Raw genomic sequence first — 16,124 nt, 5'->3', positions numbered from 1 at the left:
GTGGGTTTGTGTGCACTTGACTCGGTGGAAGCTAAAAAGAGTTATCACATCTGCTGGATCTGGAGTTACAGGTAATTCAATCTGCCTAATGTGAGTTCTGGGATCTGAACTCTTGTTCTCTGCAAGACTGATAAGTGCTCCTTTGAGCCAGTTCTCCACCCTATTGAATTGTGTTTAATTGACCCTTTAGTACAGAGTTTGAGAAGTGCTGATTTGTGCGACTCTGAATTTGTTGTATCACACTACTCATCAGATTTTAGTCTCTTTAATTTTATATTTCCTCTTTAATTAAAGCAATACTCAGGACTGACTGTTCTTCCTGAGGTCTTGAGTTCAAATCCCAGCAAGCACATGGTGGCTCACAACCATCTGTAATAAGATCTAATATCCTCTTCTGCTGTGTCTGAAGACAGCTACAGTGTACTTATATAAAATAAATAAATAAATCAATCAATCAATCAATCAATCAATCAATCTTAAAAAACACAGGATACTCAGGAGCTGTCCCCAGGTTTTATTCACAATTTCATGATGTCTAGTACATATAGATTTTAAAATGTAAGGGATGAAGAGTTGGTCACAGTGAGTAAGAAGACTTCTTGTGCTGCTGAAAGACCTGGATTAAGTTTCCACTACCCATTTGGTGGCTCACAACCATCTAGTTCCAGGGATCCCTCTTCTGATCTTGGTATCTTTCAGGCATGCATGTGGTATACTTACATGGATGCAGGCAAAACACTCATACACATAAAGTAATACAATGATTTTCAGTGCCTTTTTAGTGAATGACTTTTTTTTCTGAGTGGTAGAGAATGTAAGTCTGAAGTGTCTAGATACCACTACCTCCCATCTCTGTGTAATTCGTTTCTACCAACTAATTTAGGATGAATGAGGAGTTTGGGGAGAAGGTGGGGAAAACAAAAACTGAATATTTGAATGCCCTTGCAGATTTTACTCCACGTATGAAATTGTGAACACTCACCCAGGAAAGAGAATGAGTGTGCATGTACAGTATTTATACACAGTATCATTGGTTTTAGCACAAGCAACTACAGATTTAATACATCTCCATCTAGTTCTGAGAGGCTAAAATAAATGCTTTAGGTTATCAGAGGTTTGTTGTTTGCATTTATATTATGTGTATGACTATTTCGCCTATATATGCACATATACTCTGTGTGTGTGTGTGTGTGTATGTTACACATGGATGTCAGAAAGTGATGTTGGATCCCCTAGAACTGATGATTTCAAGTGATCACAATAGGAATTGAACCCATGTCCTCTGCTGCAATAGTTACAAGTACTTGTAACCACCAATCATCTTTCTAGTCCAGGTTATCAAAGTTTTGACACTCAAGAACTGGAAGTTTCCAAGAAGCATTGTGAATTACAGCAATCAATACTTGCCACGTTAGAAACTAACTTTGAACATTCACACCTTCAATCCTAGCACTTGAGAGGCAGAGGCAGTTGGATCTGTAATTTTGTGGCCAGCCTGGTTTGCACAGTAAGTTCCAGCACAGCCAGAGCTATATAGTGAGACCCTTGGCAAGGAGCAAAGAAAAAAGAAATTGAGATCTTTTCAAGGCAGGATTATGTAAGTGTTAATTACATAAGCCGTAGTCATTAAAATGGTGATCTGATCATATCAGGAGTTTCTGGAAAATCCACTGGCAACTTTTTGTAAATACTGACAGTTCTATATATGAAGTCCTTTTTTTTCTCTCTTAATTTGTTGGCTTCCTTGGAGCTTGCTATCCAGACCAGGCTAGCTTAGGACTCAGGAATCTTTCCTTTCTCTGCCTCCCAAGTGTTGGGGTTGAAGATCCCACATCTAGCTTTTAAAATATCTTTTAAGATTTACTTGTGTTAGCACACATGCACAAGTACAGCTTCTGTGGAAGACAGAAGAGGGCATTAGATTTTCTAGACCTGGAGTTGCAGGTAGTAGAGAGCCCCCTTGACGTAGGTCCTAGTAACTGAACTCTTCAGAAAGAGCAAAATTTTTATAAACACTTGAGACATTTGTTTATCACACACACACACACACACACACACACACACACACACACACACACACACACACACGGTAACTTTAAAGGAATATTTTGCAACATTGTTTTCAAATATATATATATGTATGTATAAATATGTGTGTGTATATATATATTATGTGTGTGTCTATATATCCAGTATATATATAAAGTCAGTCTTTCATAAAAGATTTGTGTGAGTGCTGTAAAAGTTTGAGCTAGTTTTTGTATTAATCATCATTGTCCTCATCTTCATCTTGAGTTTCTTCATTCTCCTCAGCTGACAGTAGAACTGCCTCTTGTGTAATCCTGAAAGCCTGTTCCTCCTCCACACTGGGATCATCCATTTCTGTAATTTCTGGCCCACTGGGATATTCTTGAAAAACTGGTGGTGGTCCCGGGGGTGTGTAATTCTCCACAGTGTACTTATGACCCCAGCCTACATAGAAGTTTTCAAACTTCCTATAAGTAAAAAAAAACATGTTATATTTCTTACAAAAATGACCTCATTATAGTAATAATGTGTTGTTAATATATATTGGAACCATAATTTTTTAAAATATTTATTTATTTAATTTATATGAGCACACTATAGTTGTCTTCAGAGATGGTTGTGAGCCACCATGTGGTTTCTGGGATCTGAACTCAGAACCTCTGGAAGAGCAGTCAGTGCCCCCAACCACTGAGCCATCTCTCCAGCCCGGAACCATAATTTTTTAAAATGGCATTTAAAATGCTAAAGTGAAAGAGTTTCCAATTACATGAAATTCTTTGATCAAATTGTGGAAAACAAAAGGCCAAGTTCTTTCTAGATTTATACCCTACATCTAGACCCTCAAAAAAGGGCCTCCAATTTTTCAATTATTTAATCTTTTAGATTTTTCCACAAAAATCCAAAAGTTATTATCTCTTGGGTGGGTGAAGAATAAGAGGTGTGGCTTAAAACGGGCGTGTTATTGTTTCAGGCCTGATCATAGGAAATGGCCGAGGCTTCACCTTGTAGGCCCCACCCCATCCCACAGCAGATACAATGCATAACCAAGTGACACACACCCTTTGCTAAAGGGAGTTTCAGCAAAGATTCTGTCTGCATGCAAGGTGATGGAATTTCCTCTCAAAGAGGTGACCTCATGAGACCCACATATATATCTGTGACATACATATTTCTTCAAATCTGTCTGATCCTGGGAGGAGAACAATGAGGGTAAAATGTCAAACTTTCTTTTCCTCATGGTATCATGATAACTAATTAAAAGCTTGGCTTTCACTTCTGTCTTTGTGTGGGTTTTGGTTTTTTTTTTTCATCCACCACCCATCCATCCAACCCAATTTTCTACACCCCCACACTCCTGAGCATGAGGCTTGCTTTAGTAGTTTAGCTCTCACCTGCTCAGCTGAGCTTTTTGACACAAAGAAACAGAAACAAATGCAACAGTGCTCTTAGTAAGGGATAAAGGAATTTAGTAGTCTGTTGAACCTAATTCCCATGAAAGTGATAGCATAAATAAAGCAACTTATCAAAACGGTCAACCAAAATATCTAATTCAATTGTATCTTAAATTCTCCATTAGTCCACAAGTGTAAGTAAGTCAATGTAAAATCGTGTCTATTGTAGATAAATGGGATAATTAAAATGAAAGGGTGCAACCCTGAATTACTCTAGCTCTGAATGTCATGCTTTCCTACATGACAGAAGTCATTTAAATAAGGGATAGGATATATAGCTAACATGCCAAAGATGTTAGAGTTAACTCATCATAGATGAGATAAACTTGGCTTAACATTCTTGTAATAACATAATTTTAAGAGCCTAAATCATTACACAAATTGCCAGACACTGAGCTAGGAAAGCACTTTCAAAGCCAAATGCATATATGAATGTACAAGAGTGTCCTTTGTTTCAATCTAAAGTTTATGACTATGCTAAGTCATTTCTGTCTAGGACTTAATCTTAAACCACATGATTTGTGACCTTCAGCTAAACTTGCCTCAACATGTGTTATCTTTACTTCTTTGATTATGACTGCAAGTTGAGTATGGTTGGGAATGTGCTGCTTACAACTCAGTACACTCAGGACTGTGCCTGCTCTGGATGAAGAAATGAGCTCCCTGAACAAAACTATCCTTCCGTCCTTTGACCAGGGAGGTGGTCAATAGATTTGATCAGGGAAAAGGATTTTGATGTTCTGCTTACCTGCTGTGGGTAAATGTAACCCTTTTCCACTTTATGTCCTGGTGAAGCTTGCACTGGGTTTCCACTCAACCAAGATATAAGCTGTTGAGTTTTGTTACAAATGGCTTTCTAAGTGGCCGTATACTTACTTGCCATTGGAAAAGGCATATGCTCCAGGCCAAATATTGGATCGAAGGACAGCGATGGCATACTGTGGGATGAGAGTTGAGGACAGCCGTGTGGTCCAAGGGGGTATATTCTGAATCTCTGGAACCCAAAGAGACATTTACAGACTTAACTCTTAAACAGTTAAGAATCTACTGGCAACTGAAGTGACTTATAAATATGAAGCAATCAACATTTGCTATAAAAACAGCTTGATATAGAACCAAGAGTACTTTATGAATATTCTGGATCAATATAATTTTAAGCATGCACGTGTAGTACACATATATACATGTGTATATGTTGTGTATAAATGTACAACAAATTTGCATAACACACAAAGATTTTTACTAAAGAAAAGGTTTGTACAGACAGGGATAAGAGTGAAAACCAAAGGAAAGGCAATTCCTTACTGTGGAAGAGACTAATGGGTTGCAAGCAAATCAGTATAGGGAGAAATATAGAAGCAAGTGTACATTAAGAGGGAACTACAGACCTCATTTTGCTGTAGCTATGCTATGTGTGGTATGCACAATACAAGACGAGTGGTGCCAACCTTTCCAGTTAGTCACAGCCCATTCATGTTTGCTGTGTATGACCCCCTCAGCTCTTTCAAGGCATGCTACTGTAGCCAAAGCATTCTTTACTCCACCCACTGGAACCCAGGAGGAGAGGGATGAGACCTACCTCCCTGCCCTCTTTTTTGAGTCTCCAATGATGGCATACTTACTACACAATGTGTGTATCATAGTTTATGAGTCCCTCATTAACAGTCATGTAAATTTACCTAAGTCTTCAGAGATTGGTGTCAAAAGAGGAGGCCCCACTTCCTGCTCTATGTAGTCAGGTTCTTCCCCTTTTTCTTCATCTTCTTCCTCTTCCTCTTCCTCATCTTTTTGTATAGGGTTGAACCAATTACAGCGACCCTGGAGATAAATGTTGCAAGGTTTGATGTATTAGGGAGAATGTTACAAATCTCAGAATATTCATATTCATAGTTGTCAAGATGAGATTTCTCTGTGGGAGAAATGGGTCATCTATTCTGAAGAGTCGCTTTATATGATCTCCCTGCCTCAGCTTTTAGAGTGGCAGGCCTGCTGACACCGTCACACACAGCTTATTCATTCTATATACTTCTGCCAAGTGTTAACTCCATTTAGGTGACTACAGGACAAACAACAAACCTAAGCCAGTTATTTCAAATATTTTCTATTCTTGGAGTTACAGAACTTGAAGGTCTGTGCATGTTTTAAAATGGGCACAAAATTAGTGGAAATGGTAGTAATCCATTTTACTAGTTTGTAATTCTTTATATAAATGAAATAAATGACTTCCAAAAATACATTTTTCATTTCTTTTGAAATGTTCTAAGGATTTTATTGATATATTATTTTAGATTAGAAATCATCAGAAATTTAAAGACCATTAAACATTGTAAAATTTCACCATTAAGATCAAGTTATGGTACACACACTTAATTCCCGTATTCTACAGGCAGGTAGATCTCTTAGCTCAAGGTTAGTCTGATCTATATAGCAAGTACCAATCTAGCTACAGATTCATAATCAGACTATAAAAAGATTCATTATTATTCCCTCCTTTTTAAAGGTTTGTGTGTGTGTGTGTGTGTGTGTGTGTGTGTGTGTGTGTGTGTGTGTGATGTGTGCAGGTGTTCATGTAGCTCAGAAGAAGATATCAGATATCCTGAAGCTGGAGTTACAAACCTAAAGCAATGAGGTGTCTGGCAGGGATACCAGGAACCAAATTTGGGTCTTCTAGGAAAGCAGAAAATACTCTTACCAGATGAACACTCATGTCCAATTCCTATACTTCCTTATTTATAAAATATTCCTAAAATATAAACGGTTTTAAGACTTTCCATGTGTGCAGCAAAGGATGGCATTTTCTGACACTGATGGGAGGAGAGGCCTTTGGTCCAGTGAAGGCTCATTTTTCCAGTGTGGGGGTACAACAGGGTGCTGGGGTGGGAGAGGGTGGTTGGGATGGAAGCACCTTCATGGAGGCAATGGGAGGGGGAGAGGGTCTGGGACTGTGGGAAGAGGATAACATCTGAAATGTAAATGCAGAGGATATTCAATTAAAACGATTTGGGGGGAGTATTGCCATGATAGCGCCAGTGAAATGGTTACTAATGGTACATATATGGCCTTTACGGTACTTTTTTTAGTATTTGTTTTTTATTAGCAGATAATAACTGAACAAAATAATGTTTTATTTTGCTGTTTTTTATAAAGTTATATAATGTATTTTGATGGTATTTAGCCCATTACCTTCTCTTGTATCCCCTTCCAATGGTAATTATCAGTTATAAAACTCTAAATGGGATAAGATTGGGGTTCTAATTTCTCTGATAATAACTCTTATTTGGAGTATTCAGAAACAGCTTTCATCTATATGGATTTGGGATGAAGATTTTCTACTGTGATGGAGAAGTGTAGCAGATGTCTCAGATGGCTCTGAGTCCGTTGTCTTTCATCTCACTCTATAATGAATGTATTGGCTAAGGTTGCTTTACCATTTCTCCCAACAAGTCTGCCTCAACCCCTTCGTATAAAAATAAAGGTAGTGCTGCAACCCTCATTGGGTTGTGGTGAGGAATGAATCGCTTGCATTACACAGATTACATGTAGTATACTTAGTACAAGAAGGTCTGTCTGTATAGCACTGTACAAAACTGTTGTTTGTTTCTGCCATAATGTCTTCTTACATAAACATTTTGTATAATAGGATAAAAACTATTGACAAAGTTAATACACATCAATATTTAAAATATAAGAGATAGAGTAATGTTAGATCCCAGTTGAATTTATTTCTAAATGTGAATTCTCCATTACCTGAGGAAGAATATACTGCACATGATGAACCCAATTGGATAGAGACTCCACCAGGTCGATCACTTGGATGCCTTCAAAGTCAGAGTTTTCCTCATAGCTGTCACGAGCACCTTCCACCTCTTCTTCCTCTCCTTCTTCTTCCCCAAACTGGTAGAACCCTAGAGGGCTGACATGGGTCCCTGCTGAAATTCGGGCAATTTGTGCTCTTAAATAATTGCTCTCATTTCCTGGGAAGGGGGGATAGCTTACAATGGCTGCATCCAGTCGTCCGGTGAAAAATTTCTTGATTTTTCTTGCAGTGACAATTTGTGCAGGTGTAACTGATGGTAACCTTACCCATGGCCTTCCAGGCTCGTTGCAAACAAAGTAGACATACTTGTTGGCACCCGTTCCTCTTTCTTCCTTAGGTACAGCCTGTGGGGCCTTATACAATGACTTTGGTAATTCATCCTCCTCGCCTTCACCAGCTTCACTTCCTCCATTGTCCCTCTCTTCAGCTATCCCTTCCTCTTCCACCTCCTCTTCATCTTCACCATCACGAAATTCCACTTCAGCAACAATATAGTTCATTTCCAGACCCAAGATCTTGCCCCAGAAGCGGCATCTTTGGATTGGGTGTGTGTCAGTAAGTTGCTTGAGGGCAAGAAATACTCGATAAGTCTCATCTGTCCCCAAACCAACGCCAGCTTGTTCAAAATAATAAGCTGATTCCATTACATTGGGCAGAGGGCTTTCTGCCTAGGAAGACAAATATCCATGGTTAAAGTTGCATTCATAAGGGGAATGTTTGCCTGTTTTCTGTGTCTTGATTCGAGCGCTGCTGTTTCTTTCATGATAGGCACCGAATTGTGTTAATCCTCAAATTCAGTTTTTCCCTCGAAGATATAACTTCTTACACCAATTGTGTACTATACTCGCTGATATGACAATTTTACAGGACTCTTAGAAAGAACTAATAATTACTACTAATAAAAATTCAAACCAGGCATGGGGGTTCACACAGTTGATCCCAGCACTCAGGAGGCAGAGCAGGTAGATCTTTGTGAATTTTAGACCAACCCGGCCTAAATACCAAGTTCCAGGCTAGCCCTATAGTGAGACTGTACTGATAAAAAAAAAAAAAACAATACTTTTTTCACATAAAGTAAGTGACTAATGCCGAAATAAAATGTAGTATAGCTTGTAGACATGTTTATATACATTTATGTTATACTATTAAAATCAAGTATAAAATTCATGTTCTACATGTATGTCAGGTAACAATCTGTATAGTAACACATAAGCTAATGTGAAGGCTAAAAAGGAAAATATTTTTGGGAGTTCTTGGTGTAGCATATGCTTTAAAATATAAATATAAATACTTGACATTGTAGTAAATAACAATTAAGATACTAAAGACAAACATAATTCCATAAAAGAAGTTCAGGACAATGAACACAAAACGCCTAGTAGACAATAGAATAACATTTACCAGAGCAAAGGCAACTGAGGCGGGGTGCTTCCCAGTCTTAACTCACCGGCTAGAGCAGTTGAGAATACTTATTATTCTTATAAATGACCTGGTATTATTTATGTTTTTCTCACTGTGGACTCAAGATAAATATAAAAATATTGGGGCTTTGTGTTTGTTTTGTTTTGGTTTTTGGTTTTGTTTTTTTAAGACAAAGTCTTAGTATGTAGCTCTAACTGGCTTAGAACTCAGCTATGTAGACCAGGATGACCTTGAATTCACAAAGATCTGACTGCCTTTGCCTTCAAGTACTGGGACTGAAACTCCCCTGGCGTGGCTATTATCATACCTTTTAAAGTCCTCTCCTGTGACATGGGATTGTAAAATTCTTTCCTTGGCATGCAGGGTATCACTTGCTCTTAGCCCTGTGCACTTATCTACAACACTGTAGGGTCAAAAGGACAACTCTGGGGGTCAACGAACAACTTTCTGGAGTTGGTTCTGTCCTTAAGCATTAGGTTCTGGATTGATCCCAGCTAGGCCTTTAAGTATGACAACAGGAACCTTTACTCTTGCTGGTCACTGAAGGGAAGTTTTACTCTTCATCTAATAACCCTCCTGTCCCATGGCTGCTAACCTGAACCTTTCTTTATTTGGAAGATTATTGGAATATGGTCAAGGGTGGTCAGGCTCCAGATTCAAAATGGTTATGTGTAGTCTGATCCACCTGATTAGATTGGGATGCAGACCCTGACCTAGTAAAGCTGCCTTAGACAACTGGGAGCCCCTTTCCTATATTTAAATATCAAGACAAATGGAGGTTACCACAAAAAAAAAAAAAAAAAAAAAAAAAAAAAGAACAAACATATTCTGGAAGACAAATTCGAAGTACATTTAAGTTTGGTACTAAATTTAAAAGAATATATGTAACATGATTTAAAATTTTTGAATTACAGTCATGTATCACTTTATACTGATACATTTGGAGAAATTTCATTCAGCAAGTTGGTCTTGGAAATATCATGGAGCAAATCTTTTCAAACCCAGATGACATAGCCTCCCAAATATTCAGTGTCCATAGTTATGTATACTTTAAATTGTTTTAACGGTAATTTTAATTTTTAACCTGTATGGGTATGTCGACTGCCTGTATATCTATGTACCACATGCATTGTGTTAGATCGTCTGGAAATAGACTTATGGTTGAGAACCTCCAAGCCAAAGCTTGAGATCAAGTCCAGGTTCTCTGAAAGTGTAGCCAGTGCTCACAACCACTGAGCCTTCTCTCCAGCTTTCTACCTCCACTGTAAGGAAAGAATCTCACTGTGAATCCATTGCTGGTATGATGCTCACTGTATTGACCAGGCTGGTCTTGAACTCATACAGATTTCCCTACCTCTGCCTCCTGTTTCCTCAGACGCCTGCCTCTGCCTCTGGCTCATGCTGGGACTAAATGTATGCTCTAGCTTTGCTTTTTTTTTTTTTTTTTTTGCTCATGGATCCATCACCATAAACACACAAGGGTTTATTTTTTTATATTTTTATTCTTTGAACCCACTTTAAAAGTTAATTATTTTATTTATTTACATTTAAAATGTCTGCTTTCCAGGTCTCCCCTAACACCCCCTTGCCTCGAAGAGGGTGCTCCCCCCACCCACCTAACACACAAGGTTTGCACCTCATTTTATAGCACCTCCTTCTATAGTGGGCTCTCATCCCCTGCCCCTCTCCCCCCATTTTACAAAGCTCAGATTTTGTTCTGTTTTGGGGGGTCTAGTTTCTTAATATTGATGAAAATTATTTATTTACATTTTTTATTGTTGAAATATCCAGGAGCAGATATGGGTTTATACCTACTTATCAAGTACTCACTTAATGATGAGTGTGTGAATTAAGAACAGTCCCTATAAATTTCTATATTTGAATGCTTAGTCACCAGGGAGTGAAAGTCTTAAGGATTTGAATGATTAGGAGGTGTGGGCTAGTTTGAGGAACTATGTCACTGGGAGTGGGCTTTGAAGTTTCAAAAACCCATGCCAGGCCTATGCTCTCCTTGCCTGTGGATCAGAATATAGTTCTTACCCACCGCTACCGTGCTTCCAACCATCATGATGATAGACTCTGAAACTGTAAGCAGCTCCTCTATTAAATGGCTTTCTTTTATGAGTTACATTGTTCATAGTTTCTTGTGGTAGTTTGAATAGCTTTGGCCCCCACAGACTCATGCTTGTGAATGCTTGGCCATAGGGAGAGGTACTATTAGGAAGTGTAGCCTCGTTGAAGGAGATGTGGCCTTGTTGGAGAAAGTGTGTCACTGTGTAGGTGGGCTTTGAGATATCCTAAGTTTAGGCTCTGTCCAGTGTGGAATTTAGTCTCCTCCTAGCTGCCTGTGAGGACAATCTCTTTCTGGCTGCCTTCAGATCAAGATATAGAACTCTTGACTCCTCCAGCACCATGTCTGTCTGCATGCTGCCATTCTTCCTGCCATGATGGTAATGGATTAAACTTCTGAAACTGTAAGTCATCTCCTATTAAATGTTTGCCTTTATAGGCGTCTTGTGTCTCTTCAGCAATACACCAGTGACTAGACAGACTGGATGTCACATTTAATTATGCACCTATTAGTGACTTTTTAGAAAATGACAGACATCATATATGGCAAAGGTCCCATAAAATTACCAAAAAAAAATGTAACATTTATGGACAGAAAAGTTGCCATATGATTATAGTGAAAAGCATTGATTATTAAAGGCTTGAAGGGATGTCAGAAAAAATCTGATTCAAATACTATTTACAGAGCTTAAAAACAGCTGGTATGTTTATAAAGCAAATTTTCTCTCCCCTTGAGATGCCAGTGTTCGTTAGACATGGTGTGTTCATGAGACAAACCCTACTCATCTCTGAGATTCCAGTGCTCATTAATAGTATTCGGAGAGTTGCTAATCACTTACAATTTCCTCCTCCAGTTCTGAATCAGCTCCTTCCAAATGTCCCTGGAGAAAAAGAGCCTTTTGTGTCTCTGCTATTTCATATGCTGGAAGCATCTCATTTTCATTGCGGAGTGTATCTAACTTTTTATCGAAATGTGCCATTTTCACATCTTGGCTTATATTCTCAATGATGTCAACAGCATCTGCAGGACGCTCATCTAGTATCTTGGTCAGCACTTTAGAAAGATGATCATATCTATGCAAATAGAAAATTCCAGATAACATATACATCATGAACAAGTAAAATGGATTTCAAATCCAGTTAGGTTTTAGGGAAGTTAAAAATGTTGAATGCTTAGGAGAATTTAAGGTGTTGTTTATCACTCCAGATAGTACCTAGAATTTGCTTAAGTAAATCCTCTACTATAATGCAGATATTTAAGATAGTAGAGCAAAACACAGTAGCACAATACACAGTACACATCCGTTACTTTCACATTTGAGTTCTGAAAATGGAATTTCTTAGCTGTAACCTATATACCATCAGTGATGAACAGTTCTTATTCTCTTACTTAAACTTTTTTTTGTTCCCAATCTTTGCCCACACCAAATATAATTAGATATCTAAATCCTGCTAACACTTTAAGAGCTATGTCCTTACCATCTTATACATTTTAGAATATTTTTTCCAATTATGCCTATGTATGTGGGTATATGCATGTGAAAGCAAGTGCCCATGGAGACTAGAACATGCCGGATCTCCTGGAATCTGTGCTGCGGTTGTGTGTGACCTGCCTGAAACGGGTGCTGGGAACCAAACTCCAGTCCTCTGAAAGGACAGTACACACTCATGACTGCAGAGCCATTTCTCCAGCTTCTATTTTAAACTTTTTTTTTAAAAATTTATTTAATTGATGTGTTTTCCTTTGCGTTTCCTTGTATACGTGTGCAACTTTTGCATGCTGGTTCCCGGGGAGGCCGGATGTTATTGTAACCCCTATGCCCCCTGGAACTGGAGTTGACCGCTGGTTGTGAGACACCATGTGGGTGCTGCCTACTGAACCCTTATCTGCAAGAAGAACCAGTGCTCTTAACCACTGAGCCCTCTCTCCAGCCCCTACATCATATTCTGAAAATAACAATTTGCTTCAATGTTTTTAGGTCCCCAAAGAATGCATTTCATATTGCCATCTACCCACATACACTAAGACAAGTCTTCAAGTTGTTTACTCCCCTCTCCCCTTTTCAAACTGTCTGTTAGTTCTTTTAGAATTCTTTGTGTTTGATCCGAATCACCTTCCCTCTCCCAACACCATCATGGCCCCTCCTCCACCACCCAATTTTGTCTCCTTTTGTGTTGCACAAATTGTCTTAGATGTGTGGCCTTCTTCTGGAGTGGTGATTGCAGCTTTTTCTTCTCTTGTATTTTACAACTGAGTTAGTAGAACTTCATTTACCCTCCACCAATGACACTGTATTTCTTAAGCACCAGATTTATAGGTCTTTGAAGACCCTAATCACACAGTTCAGTTGTTTGGAAGCAAGAATTTCTAGAAAGCTACACTATTATGAGTTCTCGTGTTAAAGCTGCCACGGATGTCAAGAACATACCTGGGTGGTTGGTTGCTGTGGTTAAAAAAAAAGGACAAGCATGTTTTAAAAGTAGCCAGGTTTCCTGCTTTCCTGTAGATGTGGAACTCTCAGTGCTCAAATCTTAGGGCAGTCTTAGGAAAGCGAGGATGGGAGGTCACCGTGGCACTCTAGCCACACAAGTCCTCAGTGGTCACAAGAACACATGCTGTCACTATCAGCAATTATACAGTGTACAAACATCCTGGGAACATGCTTAAATTTCGTGACTTTACTATTTCTTCTAAGTCAAGAATAAACAAAACAAACAACAAAAGAACAACCCCAACCCTCCAAACAATCAACCAAACTGTGACCTAGGGTCTTTAAAGACCTAAAAGAATTATCACCAGTGGCCCAGTTTTTAAGTGTTAAATGCAGTTAACTCACTAATTCCTTTTTATTTTATTTTTTCTTCTTTTACATATGTATGTCTGTCTATCAACTATTTGCATTTATATAGGGTCCCACTGTGTTACCCTAGGTGACCTGGAACTTGCTGTGCATACCTGGCTGACCTCTACCTCCCCTGCTAGGTCCTGAAATTAAAGGCCTCTGCAACCATACCCAGTAACTTTCAAATGAAATCCTTTCCAATTCTATTTCTTTGTGCCTCCAACATATTTTCACAGAAACACTCACCTTACCCTGTCCCTGTCCCACGTTGTCAACCCCCCACCCTCATGGAATACTTACAGGTTTAAGCCAGACTTGCTGCTGGTACTCAGCAGGTATGCTTTTGCATTCTGAATGGCCACCTCAAGCTTACTGGGAGCTGCTTCACTGGCTCCAACCTCAGGCTGGTCTGGATCACAGTTACTGTTTGAGTCTTCCTCTTGTAAACGGTCAAATCTTAGTGCTTTGTGCTTGGACTTGTTTTGGCTGGCATCCCTTAGCCCATACAGGTCAGGGAGGGGTGTCGGAGACGGGGGCAAGGCACTTTCCTCTGCATGGCTTGTGTAGTGAGAAGTCGATTGTCTTGCAGCAGAAGATGGTTCCCAAGGATCAGAATAAGGCGTCCCAGTGTCAGTAATCCGACTAGGGGCCCTCTCTGCGTGTAATGCAGCCACAGGATCCTGAGTTGGTGCAGTCTTTGGAGGAGTGGAATGAAACTCCAGAGGAGGCGGGGGAGGGGAGGATGACACTCCTAGTCCAGTGGCGAAGTCTCCCAGAGACAGGCTGGCTCTAGACTGGTGGCCCCAAGAGGGGCTCATTCTGGGTGAGGGTTCGGTGTTTGACCTTTGCTCCTCTTCCCGGTACTCAGGTGATGGGGGACCAGGATCCTGGAGAGAAGCTTCTGACTCACCTTGCCATGATCTCTCTGCTTCCTCTGGCTCTTGGTTTTCTTTTTCTTGTTTCAGAGAGGTAGAGTTTTCCATAGGAGTCAAGAAATAAAAAAAATCCTCTGAAGGGAGTGTGAAGATATAAAAGGAAGCAATATGAGATTTTCTTGAGATCTTCTACGTGATCAGTTTCTGGATCAACCTGCCTCCACAGGTTGCAAGCGTCCCGTCTCCATAGCAACCCCAGGCTAGCCATCTCTGTGTAAAATCAAACAGCCCGGTTGCTAGGGTTTTAGGGAGGAGACTAGCTTTGTGATTTGGTGAAGTCTCTGTCCCTCTTCCTAGCTCAGCCAATCTGAACTCGACCCTTTCGGTTTTGTTTTGTTTTACTTTGTTTTGTTTTGGGAACCCAAGACCTGCAAGATGAGAGCAAAGGTGGACCTGTGATCCGAGGCTGGAGGTCTTTACGGGTATGACAGCTTAATCCAGGTTATGGATATGAAGTATGAGCAACGTGTGGCTCAGGAGTTAAGAACACTGGCTGCTTTCCTAGAGGTTCTGAGTTCAATTCGCAGCAACCACATAATGATTCACAACATCTATAATGTGATTTGGTGTCCTCTTCTGACATGTAGGTGTATATGCAGCCAGAGTACTCATACATAGAAATAAATTAGTTAAAAGTTTTAAATAAAAACAATTGGGGGATAAATGCATAAAATCAAATAGTATTTCCTCATTCTCTTTTCCCTGTTATTTGGGTGGTATGAAGCCCAAGGCCTCTCCATTCTAGGGACGTTCCCTAATAGGACATGATGCTGTAGCACTCTACTTTTTCAAAGGTAGTTTTATTTGATCTGTTGGAAACACACCTCTCTCTGCTTCTGAAGACCAAAGGATGAGCCTGGCACAGTATTTCTTACATTGGTTTCTTTATTTCAATGCTATCAGGTCTTAAACTAGAGTGTACCTATTACCTCCTTCACGAATGCCCCAAAGATGAGCACATCAGATGTAGAGAAAGACATTTATAACTCAGGGACGTTTAGTCACACCAAAATGATTACCTAGTCTATTAAAATATACAGATTCACTTTTCTTCCCCCCCCCCCCAAGGACCTAAATTCATGGGTTAAATTAAAACACACCATGTTTCAAGTTAATTTATAGGAGTCCTTCATAACCGTAGCATGACTCTAAGTGCATATGCAGATTTGTTTTTCTCTATTTCCCTATAGGTTCCCTCAATAAGTTTCTGAGACCATAATTTTAGGGAAAGATTACAAGTTTTATATTATATTGTGAATCTCTAACAAATTGTTTGTTTATTTGGGTTTATCTCTTCAAATCAATGTCATTATGACCTAGACATAATGCAAGTGTATAGATAAAAAGTATTCAGATAAAAATTATTCAGATACAAAATTGTTAGTTCTGTGTCACAAATATATTTAAGGAAACCCTAAAGCCTTCCATGGAGTTGCCATCTTCTCTTTGAGAAACATGCTTTCATTAGTCAGGAAGACAGACATTCTCAACCCCTTCCAAAGTCAAGGATCCTTTTCTGAAATGGTCTTTAGAGTGAGACAGGCCATGGTTTCGTCTT

At 39.3% G+C, this 16,124-nt stretch overlaps 1 protein-coding gene across 1 annotated transcript; it reads right to left on the bottom strand.

Annotated features, from left to right (window-relative positions):
* Positions 1-2,263: 2,263 nt before the first annotated feature.
* Positions 2,264-14,614, bottom strand: RSPH4A (radial spoke head component 4A; the record flags this gene model as incomplete). Its single annotated transcript, XM_080937764.1, has 6 exons — positions 2,264-2,495; positions 4,356-4,473; positions 5,159-5,297; positions 7,227-7,964; positions 11,628-11,862; positions 13,932-14,614. 6 exons carry the CDS (start codon positions 14,612-14,614, stop codon positions 2,264-2,266), a joined length of 2,145 nt encoding a protein of 714 aa, XP_080793890.1.
* Positions 14,615-16,124: the final 1,510 nt, after the last annotated feature.

Source organism: Micromys minutus (genome assembly GCF_963924665.1).
Source record: "Micromys minutus genome assembly, chromosome: 25".
Classification (NCBI taxonomy): Eukaryota; Metazoa; Chordata; class Mammalia; order Rodentia; family Muridae; genus Micromys; species Micromys minutus.
This window is presented reverse-complemented; position numbering and strand designations above follow the sequence as displayed.